The sequence below is a fragment of the Epinephelus fuscoguttatus genome, linkage group LG14 (genome assembly GCF_011397635.1).
Source record: "Epinephelus fuscoguttatus linkage group LG14, E.fuscoguttatus.final_Chr_v1".
In the NCBI taxonomy this organism is placed as follows: Eukaryota; Metazoa; Chordata; class Actinopteri; order Perciformes; family Serranidae; genus Epinephelus; species Epinephelus fuscoguttatus.
In genome coordinates this window covers 35800087-35826779 of record NC_064765.1, presented here as the reverse complement: position 1 = coordinate 35826779, position 26693 = coordinate 35800087, and the positions used below count along the sequence as shown (strand labels likewise).

The following is a 26693-nucleotide window of genomic DNA, read 5'->3' as shown; positions in this document are numbered from 1 at the left end:
ATGCTGTGTCACATGCACTGCCAAGTTCTATTGAGCAACGGCTGAAACAGCTTTATGGGTATACCATGCCCCCTTCTATCAACAGTTTGTGTTTGTCCCCAAAAGCCAAAAAAAGCCAAAAGCCAGCTCCATAAAGATAGCTCCATAAAGAAAACATGACTGGCCCACCCACAGCCTTAACCGCAACCCTGACCTACACCTTTGGGATGAACAGGAGAGCTGACTGTGAACCAGTACTGATTGATCACCCAACATTATTGTTGAACCTCACTGATTCTCTGATTATGGCTGAACAAAAAATTAAAAGCAGCACTTTTGTTTTTGCTCCTATTTTTCACAGTTTAAGTTAAAGATTTAAGACTTTTTAATACAAATTTTGATCACAAATTTGTTAAAATCCATGTTAGTGAGCACTTCTTCTTCTTCTCTAAGATAATCCATCACCTGACAGGTTAGGTATCAAGATGCTGATTAAACAGCATCATTACTGTACAACTGTGGCTTGGGATGGTCACAATGAAATGTGCAGTGTGATTACGCAACACAATGACACAGATGTCACAAGTTCTAAGGGAGCGTGCCATTGGCATGCTGACTGCAGGAGTGTCCACCGGAGCTCTTGGCTCTTAAGTGAATGTTCATTTCTCTACCATAAGCTGTCTCCCATGTTCTTTCCCTGAATATGGCAGTACACCCAACAGACCTTACAGCTGCACAAGGTGGTTACGGTGACAAACTGCTGTCAGGTCAAGACCCTAGTGAGGATGATGAACATGCAGATTAGCTACCCTAAGATGGTTTTTGACAGTTTGTGCAAACATTCTTTGGTTGTACAAACCAATTGTTGCATCAGCTGCACGGGTGGCTGGTCTCAGACAATCTTGCAGGTGAAGACTCTGGATGTGGAGCGCCTGGGTTGGTGTGGTTGTGAGTTCATAGGCAACATTCTTGCTCTCATCATGGACTTAAATCATAGTTTAAATGGATGTGACATCATCAAGAGTCTGAAGATCTAGAGGGAACCTTCAGGGGGTTGCAGGAGTCTCAGGCTACAATATTACAGCAGGGGCGCTCAAACTTTTGATGACTGCCAAAGCAGAGAGCATATGATTGAAGGCCAACTGTAGCTAACAACAGTAGCATTGACGACAGGACGACATTCCCGCAACACTTGTGCATGGATGCAGGGGCATAGCACCAAAGTCTGGGCTCTAAATGTGTAAAGAATATCTGTGAGCCCCCTACCCTTCCTCTCTTGATCTGTTTTTTAATTTTTGTTATTATTTTATACAAATTCAGTTTGCTTTATTTCCCTTTCCATTCTTTCTTTTTCTGCCTTGGTGAAAGACATGACAATGTGCGTTGGAGCTCCAACAGCAAAAGCAGTCACTCATTTGGCTCAAGCTACATTTAAAGACCAACCTGAGTGCAGAAGCTTCCACTATTTTTATATACAAAATTCAATCTTTTAACAGATTCATTCCCCAGTTTTATCTTAGTTATGGCACTAATTACGTAGAAATAAAAAAAAAAAGAGCAAACAAAGCCAAACCCACTGGGCCCTGGGTAGTCAGTGGATATATCATGAGAAGTGGATACAGTATTGTAGGACTTTATTAGCCAGAAAGATATATTTCCGCTGTAAGAAATTACCTGGAAGCTGTGTTGTGCTGTTTCCACATGGGGCCCATAGAACAGGTGCACAAGAGACTTTGTACATGCTATGTGGACACATACATGTATGTATTATATTATATGTAATTTTTTTTTTTCCTTTTTTTGACTATTTTACATACATACTGTATATGATATGTATGTATATCATCAGGCATGACAGAGGCACAATTATCTAACTCTTTTGTGTCTGAATGTTGTTGGTTCATCATGTCTATTGGGGTTATGGGCTTCCATGGCAGTCGGAGAGGGGGAGGGGTCTGAAACAAATGGGTTAGTTGGACTGTTGGGTGTTTTTGTTTTGTTGTTCTATGTGTGTATATGCATGCTGTTGTCTTTTTTCCTTTTTATTTATTATTATCACTATTCTATTTATTTATGCACTTTTGTAAAAAATTATATTTTGATTTACTTTTTTTTTTTTTTTTTTATCTTGCCCCGTATATAGGCTACTGCCTTGGTTCGTCATGTCAGGGGATAGAGGGTAGGGGTGGGGTATATGATATCATACGTTGCCTTTTGTCACATGTATGACTGCAAAAGAGCTCACTCTCTTGTTACACAAATGATAAAAGATTGATTGATTACAAAAAATGTTATCAGAATGCATTAAATCCTAATAGTTGAAATGAGTCATTTTGGGGGCATTGTGACGCTCAAAAAAATGCATCCACTGACTTATAGACATCTCTTTCACAATGTAAGCCTATGGGAGAAAGTCTTTTTGGGTCTGCTGGCACCACACGGCGTACTTGTGAGTTGTAATTTCACTGTTTGGCTGCTATGAAAATTGGCTTCAAAGCCAATTGCGCTTCCTTGGAGGCCTGCACTTGTGAGGTGCCACTAGTTGCCAACCAATAGCTCTATCTAACAGAAAGTATTGATGCCAAATGATTAAAGTGTAATGCATGCATTTCACGTCATGTTCGGGGGCTGCACAGAATGTTTCTGGTGGCTGCCAGTGCAACATTATCCACTCAAAATGATCTCAGTTATAGAACATGTAACAGTTCTGTTCAGTAAGTAAGGTGCAGGTGTAACTCCTAAGCTGTCAGCTGTACAACAGTGTTCTTGTGATGTTTGAAGATAAATCAGAGATTTACATTCCTCTATGGATGTTTTCAAGTTGTCGACAAGAATCCAAAACCAGCAGCAACCAAGCATGAAGGATTCCAGCTTTGAGATGAGGATGAGGAAGCGTCGACAACAGAAACCACCATGCAACATTTTTATTTTTACTTGAAGTGTGCAGGTTGTACGACAAAGCACGGTGGTGCAGTGGTTAGCATTGTCGCCTCCCAGCTCGAACCCAAGGTGGGGGAGCACCTCCCTGCATAATTTAATTAGACAGAAAATCTCAAATTTATTTCAGTAATTTTCAAAGGGAGAGTTTTTACTTCCATGAACAAAATGGTTTCAAGTTTCAGATATAGTAATAAAACATTTGTTCAACCAAAAATAACCTGTCTGTTTTAATTACTTTAAGGGTCATTCTGACTGATGATAATAATAATATAATATAATACAATATTGTGGGACCGTGATACTGCAATATTTTCTTAGACAGTTATTGTACCGTGAAAATCTCATACTGTTGCAACCCTACTCCCACTGCAACTTACCCTCACCCCAGAAAGTGCTCTGTAAGATAGCATTATCTGTTTTATCCCCCCCAGTCTTTTTCCTTTCCTTTCCTCTCTTTAAAGTTCCCAGACGTGCACGTACACATGCACACACACTACTACACTTTCTTATTCACTTCCTTATGTTCCCATTGTTTCTATACCTCTGTCACCTCCCCTGCTATTTGTTGTTAGTCTTGTTTTATGTCAGTGTATACTGGTATGTATGTGTTCTATCTGTTGTTTTTCTGTCAATGTTCAGCTGTTGTGTTCTGTATTACCAATACAAAAAAGGCCTATATGACCGAACAGCCCTCATAGGCAAAATAGCCCAGAATACACTGGGTTGAGAAGACTCTGACACGAGGGCCCGTAAACACATTACTACCTTTTAACAGTGACAGTCCACAGGCTTTCAACTGAGCAAATACAGCCTGCTGTTTGTTTTATCACATTGATGGCCTTTGGTGAGAGTTACTCATGGTGCTCTCAAAAAAGTTTAATTCAAACCATCTGCATGGTAACCATAGCAAGAGCTCAGTGCTCATAGGGTTTTTTGATCGTGTTGATAGTTATTTCTCTATTCAGTTGTTGCACTTTTATCTCATAGACTTTTTTTATTACATTAAATAATTGGCCTAAGCAATTTGTTCTCCCATACCTGTTTGTATGCAGAGCCTACTTAACCTAAAGTTCAAATAAATTGTTTTGGAATACATTAAATTTAATGCAAAATTGCCATGGAATGCAAATTTTGTGCAGTAAGAGCTCTGGTATCGGTATCAGTATTGGTATCAGTAGATATCCATATTCAGGAATTGGATCAGAACTTAAAAAGTGGATTGGTGCCTTTCAAGAAAGTAGTCCCCAAAACATGTACTATTACATTTTGGCCTGTTTAGAATATTTGATCACTAGCAGACATGGCATCAGAGGGCATTGACAAGCTTGCAGACCGCCTGTATAAGAACAAACTAAAGAGACAAATCATTTTGTTGTTCTGCCTTTGCAGGATGAGGACATTGTGAAAGTCCAGTGTGGAGCACAGAGGAGCAGGAGGCCACAGAGGAGGGGGCCCAGCCACTCTCACAGCTCAGCTAGGGCCTCTGCCACATAGATGGAGCGGCTCCACTGGGTGCAGCATCGTTGTCGGCAGCTGCTGGCGGGAAACTCAGGCAGAGGCTGGTACTCTGCCCCCGATGGCCTGCCCAACAAAGCTTCCCTGGAGGCCCACAGCTCTCCACAGAGAGCCAGTGGGAAGCGAAGAACTGTTTTTGCCCGCCATGGGCCCCACCAAGAGGAGTACGAAGCAGTCTCCAAAGGCTACAAGGGCAACGCCATCCGCACTACCAAGTACAGCTTGTTGACTTTCATCCCGATGAACCTCTTCCAGCAATTCCACAGGTCAGATTTTTACTTGTAGGTTACTTGTACTGCTGGGCTTTGTTGAGGAGGGTCCGGATCACAAAGCCAAATTAGTGTGTTATCAGTTTGCCTTTGAGATACCGTTCTTTTTTTCTTGGACTATTTTCTATTTATTAGTCTCTGTTGATAGTTAACACCTTCATGCTGGTGACAGCAGTGGCTCAAGGCATTATGTTTTTATGTTGTTCATCCCCCCACCTCACTCTCGTCAACATGATATCTCAAAAACATCTTGACGGAATTTCTTGAAATTTGGCACAAATGACCAGTTGGACTCAACAATGAACTGATTAGATTTTGGTGGGCAAAGGTCGGGATCACAGTAACCTTGTCTTTCTCATCCATGTGAATGTGGTATTTCAAGAATGCCTTAATGGAATTTTTTCAATTTTGTCATAGATTTCCACCTGGACTCAACAATGAACTGATTAGATTTTGGTGGGCAAAGATCAAGGTCACTGTGATCCCACAAAACACATTTTTGGCCATAACTCAATAATTCACAATTAGGACAACATTTGGTGACACTAGTTTTGGGTGTCCAGCTTGACACTGTGCTGATTGTTTAGATCTTCTGTGCTTCCGGGTTGAAGATGCCTCCGTAGTTTACACATACTAATTTGCTGCTGTGGCCTTCCTTTGTAGGGCTGCCAACCTCTACTTCCTGTTCCTGGTGTTACTGAACTGGGTGCCAGTTGTTGAAGCCTTTCAAAAGGAAATTACCATGATTCCTCTGCTTGTGGTTCTCATTGTTATTGCCATCAAAGATGCCCTGGAAGACTACAGACGCTACTTGTTCGACAAGAAGGTCAACAACAATCTAGTGCGAGTGTTCTGTGGGTGAGTGAACCTCTGTCAGCTTAAATGGCCAGTTCAAATGACAAATGCTTTTTTTCTGTATAAAATAGTGGATGTAGCTAATGTGATATCCCCCACTGGTTTGTGGACTCAAGTTTGGCATTTTGGCTGTCACTGTCTTGTTTTTTGGAGCCAGAATTGATCATATTTGGGTGAGAGGCTGGCATTGTAGAGGAGAGAGGGGTGGATCTGACTGAGAAGTCAAGGACACTATCAGCAGACAGCCTGTCACTCAAAGCAGCCCACCCTTAATTATGTGTACCTTTAACCAAAATTCTATAGGTGAGTTTTAAAAAAAATCACTACCATACAGTTGTTATGAATGTTGAAATTAGCTATAGAGACCAAAAATCGTTTCTTGTATCAGGCTGTAAACATGTTGATTTCTGCTGTAACATTGAGCATTTTAACATGGGGGTCTATGGGGACTGATCTTTCAAGAAACTGCAGTTTTTGGCGCTTCAGTGAAGTGATCCTTCAGTGTTGGCTCTGGAAGTTGCTGCTTGATCACAACTGAAGTGATCCTATCGCAAGATGGTCTCTAGTTTTCTTATGCCGTGTACAGTCTTAAGGCCCAGACACACCAAACCCCCTTCAAAGAACTAGTGGCAAAAAGTTGCATTTGAATATGCCACAAAACCAACAGCCAAATTGTATACCTTCTGGGACTGCACAAGAGGATATAACTCTCTATACCAGCAGGTGGTGGTAGTCTGTAATCCTCATTCGAAAAGGGAAACTGGAGTACTAACAGAAGGATTCAAGATGCTAGTTAGCCAGTTAGCACACCAACAACACAACCAGATGTTGAAAGAATAGATTATATTTATGGTGGGCTAGCGAACAATAACACAAAAAATTACTAACTCTTTCTGCTAAAGAGCTCAATGGCTGAAGAAAAAAAATCTCAGGGAATATAACAAGTTTGTTTCGATCTCACTCCCTTTTGACTTTAGTCCTTTGTTTGCTTTCCTCACTTCTGTTTCTCTTCTTGTGCGCTGAGCTGATCTGCCAATCAGAATGAATTTTTTCTAACAGCGAGGCTCACTGGCTCCCACCCAAAGTCAACATGCTGAATTGGCTGAAAAACAGTCGACAAGGACCGACTTGTACCTGTGGTGCATAACACACCACAAAAACTAAGGCAACAGATGATCACCTGAGGCCCAACATTGAGCAATCGCCCTCAAGTGTCTCACCTGCCTACTTGGCTGACAAACTGAATCAGGCTGACAAACTCAGGTCTGCAGGTACTACACTTGTGCTGCTGCATTAGTTCACACATGGTTGTCATTAATGAACACAGAGAACTCTTCAGTTTGCCAGATAATCAGTAGCCTTCTTTCTGGAGTCAAATAGACTCTTATGATAATGTTGCCTCCACAGGATAGATGAGGGTTTTAACTTTTAGAAATTAGTAAAATGATTTGAGCTGTAGAAATCTGCTCTTATAAGGAGTCATGTCTACAGCAGGTAAACCTCAGATATGATGACCTCTTGTGGTGTGATTTCTACAGGACGCAGCAGCTGGTGGAGACCACAGCACAGGTTCAAAGTAACTGCAGCTTCTAATGACACAGCAGTGGAGTTTCAGAGACTATGTAATGTAGTTCTAGACAACACAATTTCCAATCTACCTCAAACTGCAGCTAAGCTAATGACAGAATAACATCCCCACTCTCCCAACAGGCAACACCAACAATGGAGAGCTCTATACTGAGAATAGTCACCTCATTGTATGGGAGTAGAAGGTCAAAAAGTCCGATGGATTATATAAAATATTATATAAAACCCAAACAATATGCATGACTAGATACAACCAGAAGCCACGCCAGAATATCTGTTCCTGAGGCAGCACTTTCCCATGGCGCAGGGTTTATCAGGTGGAGGTTGCAATGCCAACTATTAAAGCATAAGACTTAAGGCTCCAATACGTGATAGACTGCAAGCAAGCGCTGACTGTCAGTTGCATCAGTGTTTGGACTTGGAATTTTTAAAAAGCAGAAGGACAAGAGAGAAAAGGATTGGTCGCATGACAGGCAGTGTGAGTTAAGGAAAAGGAAGTGAAACCTGAATTTGTTTGTGAGAGTGGCACCAGAGCAGAAAAACAACCATGTAAAAACACTTAACAGACCCTCGTTTTTGGAGGCAGGCACCTTCACTTCTGGCCTTTTCAGCCTCCCTCTCCACCTGTACACATTTCCTCCTCAACATCCATTCAAACATCACAGTCGTGGAGCAGTAACATTTTTGTCTTTCAAGCAAATCTCAAACCACGTGTTTAAATCGTTTAGCAGTTTGATTTGCCTAACCTCCACAGCTATTCAGATGGGTTGGAAACAAATGCGCTGAAGGAACCTTTAGTCCCTGATTTGACTGAAGTTCCTCGCAGTGTCAGGGAACTTAATTTTAAACTGTAGCTGGTGGAACTAAAAGGTCATTTCCAGTGGAAGTAGTTCAGCCACAGCAACTTTTGTTGAAGATGGTGTGCTAAACTACAAGCTGTTTAGAAAAGTAGTTTAAGAACCGTGAAGAACACTGTTAGGCTAATTGTATAATAACCAGATGCAGTACCATATGCAGTGCTGTAATATTTACACCACTTGCTTGATTCTTTCCTGAATTGGGATTTACCCCAATCTGAACCATTGTTTGGGAAAGCCTAGATAATATGGTGGAAACAGATATTAATTCCAAGCTGCTCGTTATTACTCTGGAAAAAAAATTATGATTGAGCAACACATTCTCTCTCCGACCTCCTCACATATTGACATTTGGTCATGAACTTTCCACGTCAAGATATGATGTGTAAGGTACCCTGGGTGCGTTGGTTGTTGATGTTGTGGGACGCAGTGTCAGCTTCTGCCTGTTACAAGCATTGTCTGTGTTTAAAATACACTTCTGTTTTTACAGGTAATATACAGTTTGTACACAGTCTCTGTCAAAAAAAAGAACTACGTCAGTACAAATTAATGTTGTTGGTTTTATTTCAGCAACACATGCACGTGGTTGGGTTAAGAAAAAAAAAAAAAACAGGGTTTGGCTTTACATTCATAGGGAAGCAAACATTGGCCTCCCAGGTGAAAGCTGGTTGTTGTTGGACCCATCCACCACCCCACCTGCCTGGCCTACTGGGACTTTGGCCCCTTTAACTTACATTGTTGTCCGGCTATGTTTCCACCTGATGCTGCCGGGTGCCGTTACAGAATAACAGCAACTTGCCACAAATGCCGCTGTGAAAGGACAGCTTTTTTGACAGCATGATGTCTGACATTGGAATCCACTGGCCAAGCATCAGTATTCAACGACTTTGAAGTGAGACATGCTTGGATTGAGATGTCTGTGTGTCAGCCTTTATGTGTGTTTGAAATGATTCACATCATTGTGGATGACCACAACATAAAAATAACTATCCTGTTTGCATAGCACTTTGATTTAACTAACTAGTCCTTTCATTTGCTACACAATATTGAAAAGTGATCGCTATTCCGTAGTTGCCCCCACACGTCAAGGAGTGAGCTGAGAGCTGACTGCTAGTGCTGCGCAGGTCACAGTTTTTTAATATCTTCTTGTTAAGAGCCAACTTTGTGCATTATGGTGGAAAAATTGTCAGTACTGAGGAGTGAGACAAGACTGAGTGTTGCTGAGAAGGTGGAAGGTGGACGATTGCACACTTGTCACTTTCTGACCAGCCTACCTTTACCCATGATATTTTCTATTACTGTAAGCTTTACTAAATTGCCCGTGAACCGGAGGTGGGTCACGGCGTGCATCATAATTACCAGCTTTTACTCAGGGAAACTTGGGAGTAGCAAGACAAAAGGCCTGCTGTGGCAGCTGGATTTCTTTCAAACCCCACAACCTGTACATACAAATACAGTAGAAGCTCAAAACCTGTTGTTTTTAGCTGTAGTCTCTTTGTTTTTCATGGAGGTAATTAATACAAACAAAAAACAGTCAAAATATGAGCAAATGCAATATCATTGTTATTTAAGATTGTTCCCATCAACCAGAGGACATTTTCTCTGCATGTCTTTATTGTTGCAGTGGATACCGCAGCATAGTGTCAGCATGGTGTGTTTACATGATTAATTTATCAGTTAGAAGAGTCATCATTTCATTATGCTAGAATGCGTCTTAAAATCAAGTATAACATCATATTATCCAAACCATGCTGCTCAGTTTCACAAGTAGTTGTATGAATCTGTCCATTGCGCTGATCTTGAAGGATCTACAGTGAATCAGTGACACAATCCCTGCTGCTATTCTGTGACCCTCCTTTTTCCTAGAGATGATTACACAAGTAGTCTTTTGAGACAGCTGTAAAACTTGAACCTTGAGTTTGTTTAGAGTATGCCTGCCCTATAGAGGAGTGGCTGTGAATTACGTCACAAAGGTAGTAGCTCAACCGTCCTGTTCCCTCGCCTGTCCATGGCTTTACTTTGGACAGCCCGGAGAAAAATTCCACATGGGAACAGCCTATTCAGAGAAGGGACAGCATGAACGTGGAAGAGAAATTACAACTGGAGAATAATTGTAGGTAGCTAAGGCTTTAAGTGGAGACATAAACCGGCAGACTGATCTGAATCCACTGGAGCAGTGGACTCATGTATAGCTTGGAACGTCCTATCCGTCTTCACTCTATCAAGGAGCATTTGCGGAAGAAGAGGACAGTGGTACCTTACTCCACAGAGGATGAGGAACTAAGGCAACTCCTGAGGACGTATAAAAACAATAAGATTCAGACCACAAAGTATTCTCTCCTCTCCTTCCTGCCCAAGAATCTGTTTGAGCAGCTCCATCGCTTTGCCAATGTCTACTTCATCTTCCTTGCTGCTCTGAACTTTGTTCCTGTGGTGGAGGCCTTCCAGCCAGAGATCGCCCTGACTCCTATCATCCTGGTGCTGACTGTGACGGCTGTCAAGGATATTTGGGAGGATTACCGCAGGTTTAAATCAGACCATTCCATCAACAGCCTTCTCTGCCATGTTTACAGCAGGTGGGTTAAAAGTTGCTTTTGCTCACTTTGATGTGGCAAGAGATCTTCTTCTCGTGGGACTGTATATTTTCCTTAGCGTAAGGATAGTTGTGACTTTGTTGTGTGCTCCTTTGTTTGAGCTCTGATCTATTGTCATAACTTCAGTGATATTGTTACATTTTTTTAGACTTTTTTTTTTAAATATCTAGATTCCGAGGTCAAGAATGAACCTTCAAGTAACAAAACATCTCTTTAAACAAAAAGCAGACCACATGTAAACTAGTACAAATATGTATCCGAGAACTCAGTAAAATTACTGTGAAAATCACTTCCGCTGTCCTCTGTGTTGCTAAACTGTAAGTGGTCAAAAAAATTCAGGTCAAGACATCCAGTAAAGAAGTTTTAACCCGACTAATCGGTCAGTGAACCCTTTACAAAGGATTGTAGGTCACCTCTGGTAATTAAATATGTACTTCCTCTTGACAAATCCCTCCCTGTAATGAACAGTCCTCTCTGTGATGTACTAAAGTAATGTGTTGTGTTTTGTTTCAGTTTTTTTTGATAAGTATTTATATCAAAGTGACTACTACTTTAGTTCCACCATCAATTTAGTCACTGTAGAATGTTAAGCAGAAGTCAAAATGAAAAAGTTTTGTTTTTGTTTTGACATTTTTGACAATGTTCTCATTTAGATATACACACATGATCAATTGTGCATGTGAATTGTTCAATTAAGTGAAATTACACACACTTTGAACACTTTAAATCATGCCTCAGGGAAGCCAGTTACAGTGCAATGATAATAAAAACTGAAACAAAAGTTTCCAGGAGAGAAAATAAAGTGAAGTGGTAACTGTCCATCCACACTACGTAAAGCATAATTGGAGCTAAAATCCAAGATCCAAAACTAAATTTAAGATTGTGCCTGAGTTCTCTTAGATGGTGCATAATCTCGTTTTGAGGATTTTAATCTACAGTTGAACTCAACAATTGATATAGCTTTGGCAGAATTTGTTAAAACTGGACTTTTTTTTTTTTTTGATAATTTGACTGATCGCGCAGCCCACTGACAATATGCCCAACAGCACCTCGACAAGCCTGAAAACCTCTGGGACAAAATCATTTGGTAACTGCTGTGTTTGGAGAGGAGTCAACAAGACCTGTAATGAAAAATAAATCAGTACTGTGAAATATGGAAGTGGATCTCTAATGTTTTTTGGGGGGTGACCCACAGCTGCACTGATTGATGGCAGAAAAAATACTACAGGACAATTTGCATTCATCAGTCTGGAAACGTATGGGGCAATGATCCAAAACATGAGGCTAAGTCGAACCTTCGGTGACAAAAAAGTGAAGGTTCTAGAGTGGACATCACAGTTTCCTGACCTCAATACCATTGAGCCATTTTGGGAAGATCTCAAACATGCAATCCATGCAAGAATACCCAATAATTTATGGGACCTGGAGGCTTTTTGCCTGGGCAGCCTTACCACCTGAGAAAATAAAGGGCTTGTCCTTAACTATTACAAAAGAGTGTAAGCTGTTATTAATGCTAAACAAGGCAATACACACTATTAAGACCTAATGGTATGCAAACTTTTGAACAGGGGCCATCTCAGTATTTTCCTTATTGTTGTGTTTAGTTTAATGATTGTGCTATCCTGTGATGCCTTATAGTTTCATTTGAATCCTGTTAAATATAAAAGAAATGTGTCAGGGTATGTAAACTAAGGAGCAGAACTGTATTTTCAAGGCATTGCTTGTATAAAAAGCTGGATTTTGAACTAGCAACACAGTAGCACTTCCTTTGCTTCTGGGCTGTGTGCACCAACTCATTTGTCTTGTAACTGTTATTTTATTTTAGAAGCTGTGCATGTAATCCAGTGCTTTGAGCTGACCTTTACAATATTTTTGCACTACAGTATTAGATTAGTATTCTGTATTTAGATTACTATAAAAAAAACAGAGCAGTATATCCTGGATAACCTCCTGACATCACATTGTACGTAACTGTACAGTTACGATAATCCCTCTGCCCTCTGTATTTCAGTCACTGCTTGGAAAGGGTGTGAGACTGTGAGTGTAATAATTAACTACTGGCTGTATCCACTATATGTGTGAATAGTGCCTGTCAGTCAAAGGGGTGGGTTTTTTCTCTAAGCTTTTAAAGAATGCAGCCTCCCCATTGGCAAACAGCGCTGGGAGCTTCACCTTCATAGGATTCAGTTGACATATACAGTACAGTATAGTTTTAAAGGCTGACACTGGTCACATGCTCGAAAGGCTAACTTAAGGTCATACAGCGACAGCGTGTTCCAGTTCCTGCCAATATCCAGCAACTTCGCACAGCCATTGAAGAGGAGTGGACCAACACCATCCACAGGCCACAATCAACAACCTGATCAACTCTATGTGAAGGAGATGTGTTCCACTGCGTGAGGCAAATGGTGGTCACACCAGATACTGGTTTTCTGACCCCCCCAGACCCCCCCAATAAAGCAAAACTGAACATTTCAGAGTGGCCTTTTATTGTGGCCAGCCTAAGGCACACCTGTGCAATAACCATGCTGTCTAATCAGCATCTTGATATGCCACACCTGTGAGGTGGGATGGATTATCTCGGCAAAGGAGAAGCGCTCACTAACACAGATTTAGACAGATTTGTAAACAATAGTTGAGGGAAATGGTCTTTTGTGTATATAGAAAATGGGAGCAAAAACAAGAGTGTTGCGTTTATATTTTTGTTCAGTGTATATTCCATATCTGCCAATATATCCCCCTAAATCCTACACACTGGACCTTTAATATGTACATCGTTTTTTCATGATCAAGAGATGACTCTTTTTAATCTAGAGATTTGAAAGCAGTCTGCAGCCACCTAAAAATGAATTGACGTCCAACCAACGGAGCAGTAGCAGGAACTCTGACTGGTCTTGGTTATGCAAACTGATTGTTGCAGCAGCTGTCCAGGCCAATTGCACGCTCCCTCAAAACTTGCGACATCTGTGGCATTGTGCTGTGTGATAAAACTGAACATTTTAGAGTGGCCTTTTATTGTGGCCAGCCTAAGGCACACCTGTGCAATAACCATGCTGTCTAATCAGCATCTTGATATGCCACACCTGTGAGGTGGGATGGATTATCTCGGCAAAGGAGAAGTGCTCACTAACACAGATTTAGACAGATTTGTGAACAGTATTTGAGGGAAATGGTCTTTTGTGTGTATAGAAAATGTTTTAGATCTTTGAGTTCAGCTCATGAAAAATGGGAGCAAAAACAAGAGTGTTGTGTTTATATTTTTGTTCAGTGTATATTCCATATCCCCCTAAATCCTACACACTAGACCTTTTAATATGTACATTGTTTTTTCATGATCAAGAGATGACTCTTTTTAATCTAGAGATTTGAAAGCAGTCTGCAGCCACCTAAAAATGAATTGACGTCCAACCAACGGAGCAGCAGCAGGAACTCTGACTGGTCAGCTGTTGACCTCTGAGTCCACACGCTAAACACATTGTTTCTGTGCTCAGTCTCAGGATGTTCCTAACAACTGAATTAAATGGAAGTTCACACTCAAGTCAAATAGTCTAAAAGTGAAAACAAAACAGTAGAACAGTAGAAACTTAACACAGTTCAATAAAGTAAAGATGGTCTAAAAAATATTAAAAGAGCCATTTGAAAAGTTTCCATTAACTGTATGTTTCCACGTGTTGTGTTTGCTGTTTCCATGGAGGACCACATTAGAAACTAGTGTTTTTAGTGACGCTTTTAAGTTCTCTCCTCTGGGATTTTTGTGTCATGACACTCCTTTGAGTCATTTTGCTTTCAAATTCCCAATAAAAATCAAATGAAATTGCTAATCACATCTTTCATTAACCAAATCATATTTTAAATGCTGCTTTGCACCATGCATAATGAACATTGTACAGTATCCCACAAAACATGACAACAATTCACTGTATAAAAGTGAAAGTTAAAATAAATCTTTCACAGATTTAGACAGATTTGTGAACAGTATTTGTGAGAAATGGTCTTTTGTGTGTATAGAAAATGTTTTAGATCTTTGAGTTCAGCTCATGAAAAATGGTGGAAAAAAGTTTTCGGACACCCTTAAAATTTTACACAATCTCAAATATTATCATGAAATATTTGTGGAAAAATCTTTTTTGTGTTTCAAAAGGTGTGGCTGCATTAGACAGATACAGACAAATACAAATTATATTTTTTTGTTTATTGTTTACAAGAAAAACTAACAAAACTAAATTCTTGACAGTTTCAATATGTCAGTTCTCAACATTGTCGGTATCAAAGTCAACAAATAACAGAGAATGTGTTCAAAACTGAACAAAAAATAAATAAACCATCACATCATCAAATTAATATTTAGTAGTCCTGCCATTGGCACGTAGTAGAGCTCTAATCCTGGCTGGCATGTTCCCCACGAGCCTCTCACACTGTTGAGGGGTAATCTTGTCCCATTCTTCTTGAATTACTGCTTTTAATTCTTCTAAATTCTTTGGTTTATGCTTTGAAACAGACCTTTTGATAATCCACCACAGATTTTCAATGGGGCTCATGTCTGGGGATTGAGCTGGCCACTCTAAGACCTGGATACTGTGCTCCTGCAGCCAAGTTCTACTGGCCTTGGATGTGTGGCAAGGGGCATTATCTTGTTGAAACATCCAGCTTTTACCTCGACGGAACAGTGCACGCGCAGAAGGGAGCATGTGGGTTTGGAGAATGGTACAATACTTGGTAGAGTTCAATGTGCCATCACAGACAGTGAGATGACCAACACCAGCAGCACTCATGCATCCCCAAACCATGATACTGCCTCCACCATGCTTGACAGTAGGTACTGTACATGCTGGAGATAATGCTTTGCCTGGCCTTCATGCACTTCACATTAGTAGGAGGAAGATAAAGCTGGAAACTGGACTCATCTGACCACAAAATCTTCTTCCAATTCCTGGCTGTCCAGTTCTTGTGTGCCTGGGCCCAACGACGCCCGGGCTAACCTCTGTCTCTCATTGATCAGGGGCTTCTTGATAGCCTTGTAGGACCTTAAGCCATGATCTAAAAGTCGGCCACGTGACAGTGCGGGTGGAACACTGGACACCAGTTTGGTTTGACCACTGCTGCTGAAGCTCCTGTGATGTCATTCGGCGGTTTTGCCTGCACATGCGGATCAGGATGCGGTCATTTCTTGCTGAAGAAACCCTTGGACGCCCAGATCTTAGTTTGTCTTCCAAGCTGTTGGTTCGTCTGTATTTCTGCAGAGTGTATCCAACTGCTGAAGGACTGCATCTGCACTTCCTGGCTAACTGGCGGCAGCTGTACCCTTCCTGGCTGAGAATCTTTATCTTCAGGCCATTTTTGTGTCTGAAGAACTTTCAAATGTGCTGGCTTTATGTAGACACGAAGCTTGGCAACAAAAATTGTGTCTTTTAATAAAAAGAACGACCTTCATCACTGGTACCAAAATGACCCAATACTCAAAATTTCTTATGTATTTTTATGGAACCAATCAATTTTAAGTTTTTAATGGCTTTTTTAGGATTTATTTAGTATTTTGGCTGTGACTGTACTAAAAGAAATTGCACTTGAAGACCTAAGAGTGATTCTTAATGCAATATTTCACAAATGCATGGGGTGTCTGAAAACTTTTTTCCACCATTGTATATGTATATATATGTATATATTATGTGTGTGTATATATATATATATATGTGTATATATATATATATATATATATATATATGTAGTCTCTTTTAAGTTGTGTTGAGGCTGTCAAATGCTACATGACCAAAAATGTTCTCCAGCTTACTCAGGATAAGATCGGTCCAGAACGTCCCCTCTGGAGATTTAGAGACCATTTTACATGCTTTTGTTAGTATGTATCATGTCTTGAAATGTAGCAGAGTACAAGTACAAAGTAGCACAAATGAAAACACTCAAGTAAAGTACTTCAAAATTGTACAGAAGTATGGTACTTGAGTAAATGTTCATTTCCATCACTGCCTGGTATCCCTCTGTTCTCTGTCCAATGAAGACAAAAAAGGCTCTGAATGCTTGTCATGGCTCACGATACAGATCTCTCTGGATCCTTTTGTCATGTCATTGTGTTGATTCATACTGTCAACTCATTTGCTTGAGACATTTTCTTCTCTCTCCTGTGTCTTATATTGTCCCATAGCAAGCAGAAAACCTACATTGACCAGTGCTGGAAGGATGTGCGAGTTGGAGACTTTGTCCGTCTGTCCTGTAATGAAATCATCCCAGCTGACATGCTGCTGCTGTATTCCTCTGACCCTCGTGGGGTTTGTTATATCGAAACCGCAAACTTGGATGGAGAGACCAACCTGAAACAGAGACAGGTGGTTTCAGACCTCCCACTGCAAGTAAGTAGAACGTGGAGTTAAAGAAGAAGACATCCCATGTCTTCCTATCCATACGTTTGATTTAATATGTGTGTTTGTGTGCGTTTTTAAGGGAGTAGAGTTTAACCTCGAGAACTTCCATAGTCGTATTGAGTGTGAGAATCCCAACAATGACCTCAGCAGGTTCAGAGGTTACATGTGAGTTCCTCTTCATCTTACAGTGATCCAACACAACTATGGTCTGTCATCAATTCAGAAGTGATATCATAATTTGTGCGTGCATGTTGTACCACAGGGAGCACCCCAGTGGGGTTCGTGTTGGCCTCCACAATGGCAACCTCCTGTTGAGGAGCTGCACCATCCGCAACACTGAGACCGTGGTGGGCATTGTGGTCTATGCTGGTAAGAGCACATGCTAGGGTTAGTTTGTGTGGTTGTTTGGTTTGTACCAGAAGTTGATTTTTGCCAGTTTTCATACCTAAATGAACTGAAACAAATGTGTGAACACACTAGAAGCAGAGATTAACCAGATGGGTTAGGTGTGAAAGCATTCTGTTAAGTTTTTGAGCACCATTGAAAAGAATTTGAACAAGCCTACCATGCACAGACGCCAGGGGCCCAAAGCATCAGGACCCCCCAAGCCTCCACCTGCAAATGCCAAGGAACTTTAAAGAGACACAAAGTAACTACATAAAGGGGCAAAACAAACAAAAAGACACAGCACAACCACAAACAACACAAAGAGACAGAACATGACCTCAAAGAGACACAAAACAATTACAAAGAGACATAAAATGTTGCCGGAGCCCACACGACACTCCACAATGCTTTTTTTCCCTCTGATTTAGTATTAGAATATATGTCGTTCACATAACCTGGTCAAAATGAATATATATATATATATATATATATATATATATATATATATATATATAAAAATGCTTGTGTATGTCACATAAAAACTAATGGAATGCTCTTGCAGCAAAACATCCTTTCATTCATTAATTGAATTTTCCACAAAATCAACAGTGGCTTCTGCCTCAAAACCAGCCACAACTCAGCCCTGAGCAGAGTGACCGTCCGCTATTGACCAATCACAGACTGCAGTGTTTTAGCTCCACCTTTTAGTACCAGATCTGTGTGCTAGGGACCCCAACAGAGTGGTGACCAAAAATGGGGAAGGTAAGGATCAGAACATTGGTACCATCCACAACATCATATTGGAAACGGAGAAAAAAAAGCATACCGAACTGAACTGATCCGCTCCCATACCGTACTGCTTAGTAAAAATGGGGCTATAGAGACACAAAATTACCTCAGAGACACAAAACAACAACAAAGAGACACACAATTACTACACAAAGAGACACAAAACCACAGAGAGATGTGTAACAACTACAGAGAGATGAAGACAACAAACCCATCCCAGATTTTCATTGCAATCCTAGGCCCCTAACTCATCACTGTATCTTACAAAGCTTTTACAAAGCTACTCTCGGCCTACTTCCAGTATATTTATGTGTACATTCAGCAGAAAAGTGAAAATGTCTCTGCTTTCCACTCACAGAACATGTTTTTATTGTCTATACCAAGGGTGCATATAGAGTTTGGGAAGCGAGCGTGTATGTAGCTCTGTAAACTTGGAAGGACTTAAAGTTGCACTCATTGGTTCATCTCGCCCGTTTCAAAGCACTGTTGCAAGATTCTTGTATGCAGTCATCTATACAAAGTCTGTAGCCCTTTTTATACAAAGATTGTGCTGTAGAGCTGCTACAAAGTCCCTTCTCTATGCTGCCTTTACATTTACAAAACCAAACAACGGCAGCATCATTCTGCTCCAGTGTGTGATTTCAGATGGTGTGCTGGCATCGCAAAAACAAAAGAGGCGTGACGGGTGTGACATGTAACACAACACCATCGGCTCTAGTGTGACATAACATACGTGTTAGCAGCGCAATAACAATAACAGTGCTATTAAGATGGCAATAATCGTTTACAATCCCTGTTATATGGCGGCTGATCTCGTCCTCTGCTCAGAGGGTAAGGGGCTCCCAGACCTTATTGTTTTCCCAACTGGCGGAAATTTTCAGCCACTGTTCTTCTTCTTTGAGTTAGCTGCTAACTGTTAAGAGCTACTTTTAAATCTACTACAGTGGGTTGCACACATAACAAGTCATTAAACCGTCACACCCGTGATGCCCATGTCCATGTCCTGCCAGCTGTCCTGTTTATACAGAGGTCGTTATAGTGCTGTTTATATCTTCAATGCCAGTTTAAAGGCGAGGCTACTTTGTCCCCCCATTCTGTGATTGTATCTTTTAAAGGCGAGGTGAAGCTCCCGCCTTGATTAGGCAGTGTGAAAGGGGCTTGTGTGTCTTGCTTCTGTGTGAGAGAGGCGGATGGGACCTTTTGCATATCTGTGCCTGGGGGCGCATTGTTTTTTAATCTGCCCATGGACTCAAGGATATGACTATGAAAGTGATGAAACTATAAACTAAAGTGAAGCTCCTACTAAAGTTCAGTTTTGCTGATGTTTCTCCTAATGATATTGGTCTGTATAAGTGAACATGGCTGTGGTGTGTTTTTCTCTGACTGTGTGATTCAGGTCATGAGACTAAAGCCATGATGAACAACAGCGGGCCAAGGTATAAGCGCAGCCAGCTGGAGAAGCGTCTGAACACAGACATCCTGTGGTGTGTGCTGCTGCTTATCATCATGTGCCTGACAGCTGCTATAGGTGTGTACCAACTCCACTCTCACTTCACAGCACAGCTGTGAACAGCATCAGGATTACTGCAGTAGCAATATTTCTATTAAGACCAGTCCCCAGGAGGACAGTGACAAAAGCCAATGAATGCCCCAGAGGCTCACAGTTGAACCATGTCCAGATTTAACCTTTGATGTTTGATAGTAATGAGCTGCTCTGGTGTCTTGGTGTGTTTCAGGTCACGGCCTCTGGCTGAAGAACCTCAAAGATCCTATCTTTCTGGTTGATAAGGAGACATCTCCTGCCCTAGCTGGATTCTATGTCTTCTGGACAATGATCATTGTGTTGCAGGTACACAGTTAACCATTTATAACCAATAGTAACTTTACTTTTTTTTCTCAGCATAACCGAAGCCATTTGAAAATAAATAGAAAATAGATATAGATGCAGAATTTAGGTTCATGCAGTTATTAGAATTCTGAAGTTTTTAAGTATGACTACTCATTACAGAGGAGTCATCCAACTAATCTTTGAAATCAGTGACATTTTTGGTGGAAATGTAAACAACAACATCAACAGAAAGTCAGCCTCCCGTGCTTTTACATGTCATCTCTTATACAGAAAAATGTCACCTCAGTCTCCAGCAGGAGGATTTTGTCTGTCTTTGACACTTGCACTACTATTTTCTGCTGTATCGAACTTGCACCAAACTGATTTCTAAATTGGGATAAAAACCAAACTGTGACTTCTGTGTGCTGTTTCAGCCCTTTTTAAGAAAATACAAATTTGTAAGAGACTGACAAAAAATGTTAAGACTTAAAAAACATTATTGCACTAAAAGGTGCGGTGAAAAATTATGGGTGCACTTAAATTATCTGCTGGTGTATCTGAATTACAAAGTTAGGCATACTAGTACAACCAGTGTAAAAAGTTAAGGCCTTTCTTCACCAAGTCAAATTTATGTACGCATTTAAAAAAAAAAAAAAAAAAAACGTAATATGAGAAAAAAGCTACACACAGAAACCTTGCACACTGACTCCAATGCATTTTATTGTTCACACTTTTGCTCCCTTGCATCTCTCAGCTGGCTGTCGTCGTTCACTGCCCGTGTCTTGTATTTGTCACTGTGGCTAAAGAGACTGAGCTGTCTTTCCTCTCTGTCTCCAAACTGTCACTCTGTCTGTCCATGTGCAGTCAGTCCACATCCTGCTCCTTGTCATCATTATCCATCTGAATAATAGTATTTGACATGATGAAGGTAGTCTGAGGTGTGACATGGTAGAGTGTGCCCTGTTCTTCTCTTTAGTTGCAGATGTATGTCTCTCTCAGGTTACGCCACATTTCAACGTGTTCTGAACATTTGAATGAGGGACGAAAGTTTTAAAGTTACTGTGGAAATATGATTGACACAACATGAGGTCGTGTTTTGTTTAAATGTATGACAACTTCGCATGAAAAATACTGACTTCATGTGATGTGGCCTTTAATCTGGAGCTGAGTTTAGCAATCTGCCAATCCTTGTAACATTATTCAGATGCACAATAGTGTGGCTAACCTTGACAATAAATGTAACCAAAGATTAAGTCTGTATTCCAATGAATGCCAATAGTTGCAGTTAGTTTGAGGTAGATGTGGGTCAACTAACATCTGGTTAAGGACGCGATTAGACTTTAACTACAGCAGCTATTATCTCATGATAAACAAGAACTAAAGCTGGCAACATAAAAGATTCATGAGAGGTCAGCTAATGCATTAAAATGTCAAAAAGATTCAGTTATTTCATCAACTTACCACTGAGTGCTCTTGGGAAACACTGACAGTAAATGAGGCTCACTGATGAAACTGTCCATAGTGTGGGACTGATGGTTGCTCCACAACAGGCGTGATGTCAATTGTTTCCTACTACAACAGAAGTCGGCGGGAGTGTCGTAACTCTCTCTTTCAGTGGCACTGGGTTCACCTGTCCTGTGCAGGCGTCTCCACTGCATCACCACTGTGGTCTCACTGAAATGAATGAGTGGGCTGTGTTGTTCAGTTTGAATCAGTTTGGCACAGGTTATCTTTTGGATATCTAGGTTCCATAAAACTTGTGTGCTTACATAGAACCTTTGCTATACCTGTTAATTCCAAGTAGGTTGTTATCTTATCCCTGAATGCAACATGCATGTAATCAGTTTTTGTCCAACAGGTGCTGATCCCCATTTCTCTGTACGTGTCCATTGAGATTGTGAAACTGGGCCAGATTTACTTCATCAACAATGACTTAGCCCTCTACAACAAGCAGCTGGACTCCAGGATTCAGTGTCGGGCCCTTAACATCACTGAAGACCTGGGTCAGATCCAGTACCTGTTCTCTGATAAGACAGGAACTCTGACAGAGAACAAGATGGTGTTCCGCCGCTGCAGTATCTTTGGAGTTGAATATCCTCATGAGGAAAATGGTAAGAAACAATACTGTGACACCCTAGAATGCTCCGTCTTTCTTTTACCATTTTTAGGAACACACTTTCACAGTAGTGGGGAGTTCCAGCAGGAACAATGAGAGTTTTTTTATAATAGAAACAAATTTGGGTGGTGGGCGGCCAGAAAGACAGGCTGTGTTGGCTTTTATCACTGCAATGTGTGCAGGCAGGAGATACTGGCTGGTGCGGGCATATTTTAATGAATAAGTTTAAATAAACCCAGTCAGTTTTTTGTTTACTTGACTCGACTGTTTTGTCGACATTAGTGTGCGCTGATGTTGCAAAGCTGCTCTCTTTAAAAGCAGCCAGAGTCTACAAAGTAGCATTACTCTGCATATTTGATTGGAAATGTCAGTATGTAAAAGTGAAAAATTATTGGGTTGCCCTGGTGCAAGAGTTCTAGCACAGAGACTGGCAAAATGCATGAATTTTAATTGCAAATCTCCGTACATGAAATAGGCAGGCAGCAGCTTCTCATTTTATGCCTCCACGCCGGCGAAGCCATGTTCTATGGTTGTCTGTTTGTCTGTCCCATGCTTGTAAACACAATATCTCAAGAACGCCTCAAGGGAATCTCTTTGAATTTGGCACAAATGTCCACTTTGACTCAACCATAAACTGAGTAGTTTTTGATGATCATAGATCAAAGGTCAAGGTCATTGTGACCTTGCATCCATCTCATTCTTGTGAATGCAATATCTCAAGAACAGCTTCAGTTTCTTCAAATTTGGCACAAATGTCCACTTCACATCCACAAATATCTACTTGGACTCAATAATGAACTCATTAGATTTTGGTGGTCAAAGGTCAAGATCGTCTTGTCTGTCTCATGGTCGTGAATGCGATATCACAAGAATGCCTTAATGGAATTTCTTTAAATTTGACACAAACCTCCACTTGGACTGAAGAATAAACTGATTAGAATTTTGTGGTCAAAGGTCAAGGTCAGTGTGACCTCACAAAACATGCTTTTGGCCAAATGTATATGCTACTCATGACACACTTTCACATAGATGTCTAATAGTATAAAATAATAAGGTGATGACATTTTGTATCCAAAAGGTCAAAGGTCATCTTCACTGTGGCATCATAATGTTCTGCAAAACACTTCTCTGACCATTACTCAACGTCATAAGAGAAAGAGAAACTTGACTGGTGCACTGAGGCATACAACCATGGTGCAATTCTAGTTTTTTTTATAAAGTTGGGGGGAAAACCCAACTTCATTTCCTCACATGTCACCAGCATAAACAGATGCACACTGACATTGCAGCTATAGGGACCAAGGAGTAATCAGTAGTCAGCAGCAGGGGTCCTAGCGCATTCCCCATCAGCACACATGTGCAGGCGCATAGAGTTACGTTCACAAATGCCATCTGCTATTTGCATCAGCATTTATAAATGCCAGCTGGTGCTGTAAAACTATATTAAAAGTGCTAGTTAAAAACTCACACTAACATCAAATTAAGTTGTACTGGTACTGTGTGCAGTGACAGTGAAGTAAGATGTATTCTCAGCCTAATCTAATAGTTGGATTGTAAGTAACTGATTCTAACACTCTTCTGCCCTGTACTGTAAAAGGCTCTGTGTGTATGTTACTGTGTGTCAGGTCGGAGGCTGGAGGTGTACGAGGCAGAGAAAAGTGAGGCAGCCGGTCGCTCTGTGACTCTGAAGTCGGGCTGCAGCGGTAAATCTCTAAGCTGTCGCTCTCTCAGCTGCAAACACAGCTCAGTGTCTCTGCACACACTCACCGCTGAGTCGGAGGAGGAGGAAGAACATCTGTCCAGTCACATGCAGCCCAGGACCAGTGCCTTCTGCAGCCGCGTGGTCAGACTCACACACACACACACACACACACACACACACACACACACACACCACAGACACAGTATTTGTTTACTCACCTGTTTGGTTCATATCTACAACTGAGAATCTGTTGCTGCTGATTTTCACACTGTAGTCAAATAAATGATAATCAGTGACTGCCTGGGAAGTATTTGTTGTGAATAAGTACTGGGAATGTATTGAGGCGTATTCTTGATATTAAAAAAATAATGAAAGTCACGAGATGAACAAGACAAAAATGACTTGAAAGTCTGATTTAAGAGAATACACTCTGGTGTAAAATTAGATTAAATTAATAATTTCCCCACTTTTTTATAACATAGTCTGAACTGTCTTCATCACATCTGGTTCATTAATCAGAAAACACAACAACTCCCTCACAAATGATGGCTTGAATGTACACTGTATGGGATTTGTTGAATTAAAACATGCAGACACACTGGGTGTGGTTCTTTTAAATGTAATCATTGATAGCATTTGGTTTAGCTTTAAAGGTCCAGTGTGTAGGATTTAGGGGGATAGACTGGCAGAAATTGAATAAAATATAATTAATGTTTTCTTTAGTGTATAATCATCTGAAAATAAGAATTGTTTTGTTTTCGTTAACTAAGAATGAGTCGTTTATATCCACATAGGGAGCAGATGTTAATGGTTAGCAGTTAAAGGGTCACTCCATCAATTTTATAATTAGTAAGTGGACCAGTGATAGTTATTTCTCAGCCAAAGCTATTGTTGATAATGTCATCAGGGTTATCTCATCCTATATCTGAGATATGGAGATTGGAAAATGTGGCTGTTCATGAAACAGGGAGTCAAACATTGTGTCTTGCATTGTGGGAAATGTAGGACCCAGTGTTTTTGGAGCTTGAGCCACGCTAGTGACTAAAAGTCAGGATGTATTGCCCTTTGCACTTCACACAGGAAAGCAGGTTGCTGTAAGAAATCAGATTATGCAATAAATAATGTGTTTACACAGACTATAGTAACCTGTCAATGTAAAATACACACAGCGGATCAGAAATCAGATCTCGCCCCTACCCCTAACCTAATAAATCAAATTTTATTTTTCCCTGGGTTTATTTTGGGTACTTTTTCTGGGATATTTTTCTGAAATCCACAATGTGTTCATGCTCCAGCCATGATGGATAAGCTCCTGCTGCTTCTGTGTCTTTCTGTCCAGGCGAGGGAAGTGATGCCGGACCCCGAGCTGGTGAGGAAGTTGAACTGGCTCTGCTCTCCTGTGCTGGCTCTGAGTGACGGCTCCTCTGGGACTTCATCCAGCCTGGAGCTCACCTACATCACTGACTTCTTCCTTGCTCTGGCCATCTGCAATAGCGTGGTGGTCTCCTCACCCAGCCAGCCTCGACACGTGGTGAGTAGATGACATCTGGGAAGCATGTCACAACAAAGACTTGTTTCTCCAGAACAATATTTTCATCATAAAGATTATTTGTTTCAAGATGAAGGCTATATGTGTACTTTTTTATGGGTTTTCTGTTGATATTGTTTGAATTGAGTCACTGGGTTTGATTTGCTTTCCGTTCACGATTTACTGAGTGTAAGGGCTGGTGGCATGTTCAAATTAAGCTTCATGTGTAGTTTATGTATCTTAAAGAGGACTATGAAGTTGGTTTAACAGCAGTCTGTATCAGTCTGTAAATATTCTAGTTCAAAGTGTCCTTAAGATGATTATGAGGAGTTCATTGCTGAGCAGGAGGTCACCTATTTAGTTATTTTAAACAGTGTGGCTTATTCATTTTCTTACTGTTCAGTTGCAACCAATGATAGGTTGAAGGTTGGTAGAACTTTCTTTTGGAGAGAATGAAGATGTAATTGATGCTTTAGATGTAAATAGGATCGTGCAAAAGACCTTAAAAATGTAGTCCTAAAATGAGGAATGCACCAACTTAAACGCTGAATACCAGAATCAGCTAATATTTGCTTTGATGACCGTCACTGGCGTGTTGGCAAATTAAATAAAAAAGTTTTGTGCAGGCTTAAAGGCAGTGCTCCAGACAAACAGTGTCCTGTCATCCTGGGGACAGTAGAAAAGGGATGCACGATAATGTCGAATCAGAATCGGCCAACATGCTTTTTCTAATTTTACACAGTGAATGAATATTACATACACTGAAAAGCATTTTATTTCATGTCTCCATCTGCTGGTGGGCCATCATGATAAGAGTATACATGCATAATATGATGTTAATTCCACTAGAGAAGAGACTTGATGATCACTAAAATTAGATGAGGAAAAAGTGGATATATCGATATTGGTATCGGTTATCGGACAAATGAGTTTTTACATATCAGCATATCAGATATCAGCAAACAATCCAATATCGTGCATCCCTAGAAAACAAGTTTGGGATGAACAGAGAAATTCCCCGGCACACTGTCAGGACAAAAGGACACAGTTTTCACTATCAATGCGTCAGAGGATGCACCCTTTTGTTTCCCTGACAATGCTGCTGTGAGCAAAAAAATCCATGTTGACATCAGCATAGTCTGAGTGGGCGGAAGTTTGCTGCATAGATCAGCCTCTCATTGGGCGGAACGAGCCACCAGCTGAAGTCCCGCCCTACCACCTCCGGTTGTGTAGCAGTTTTCAACTGTTTTCAACACATCCTTTACTAACTTTTGCGGTGTTTGATCTTGCGGGGATGTAGCCATTTTTCTGCCATGGTTCGCATCCTGTAGGCGATATTTTTGTGGGCATGTTACACCAAAACCTCCCTCCCC

The 26693-nt window shown here is 40.8% G+C and overlaps 1 protein-coding gene across 2 annotated transcripts in view; it reads left to right on the top strand.

The window, feature by feature from the left end:
• atp10d (ATPase phospholipid transporting 10D) overlaps positions 1-26693 on the top strand; it is a 42690-nt gene that overhangs the window by 1149 nt on the left and 14848 nt on the right. Inside the window, exons 2-11 of one of the 2 annotated variants that reach the window (XM_049596235.1) lie at positions 4309-4700; positions 5367-5561; positions 16754-16958; positions 17050-17135; positions 17233-17339; positions 19543-19674; positions 19883-19995; positions 21833-22085; positions 23716-23933; positions 25132-25323. In XM_049596235.1, coding sequence (XP_049452192.1) covers positions 4414-4700; positions 5367-5561; positions 16754-16958; positions 17050-17135; positions 17233-17339; positions 19543-19674; positions 19883-19995; positions 21833-22085; positions 23716-23933; positions 25132-25323 — 1788 coding nt within the window. In that variant the 5' untranslated portion in view covers positions 4309-4413. Of the gene's footprint in view, positions 1-4308; positions 4701-5366; positions 5562-10021; positions 10579-16753; positions 16959-17049; positions 17136-17232; positions 17340-19542; positions 19675-19882; positions 19996-21832; positions 22086-23715; positions 23934-25131; positions 25324-26693 lie in introns of those variants that run through there. The other variant, XM_049596236.1, reaches the window with a different exon arrangement.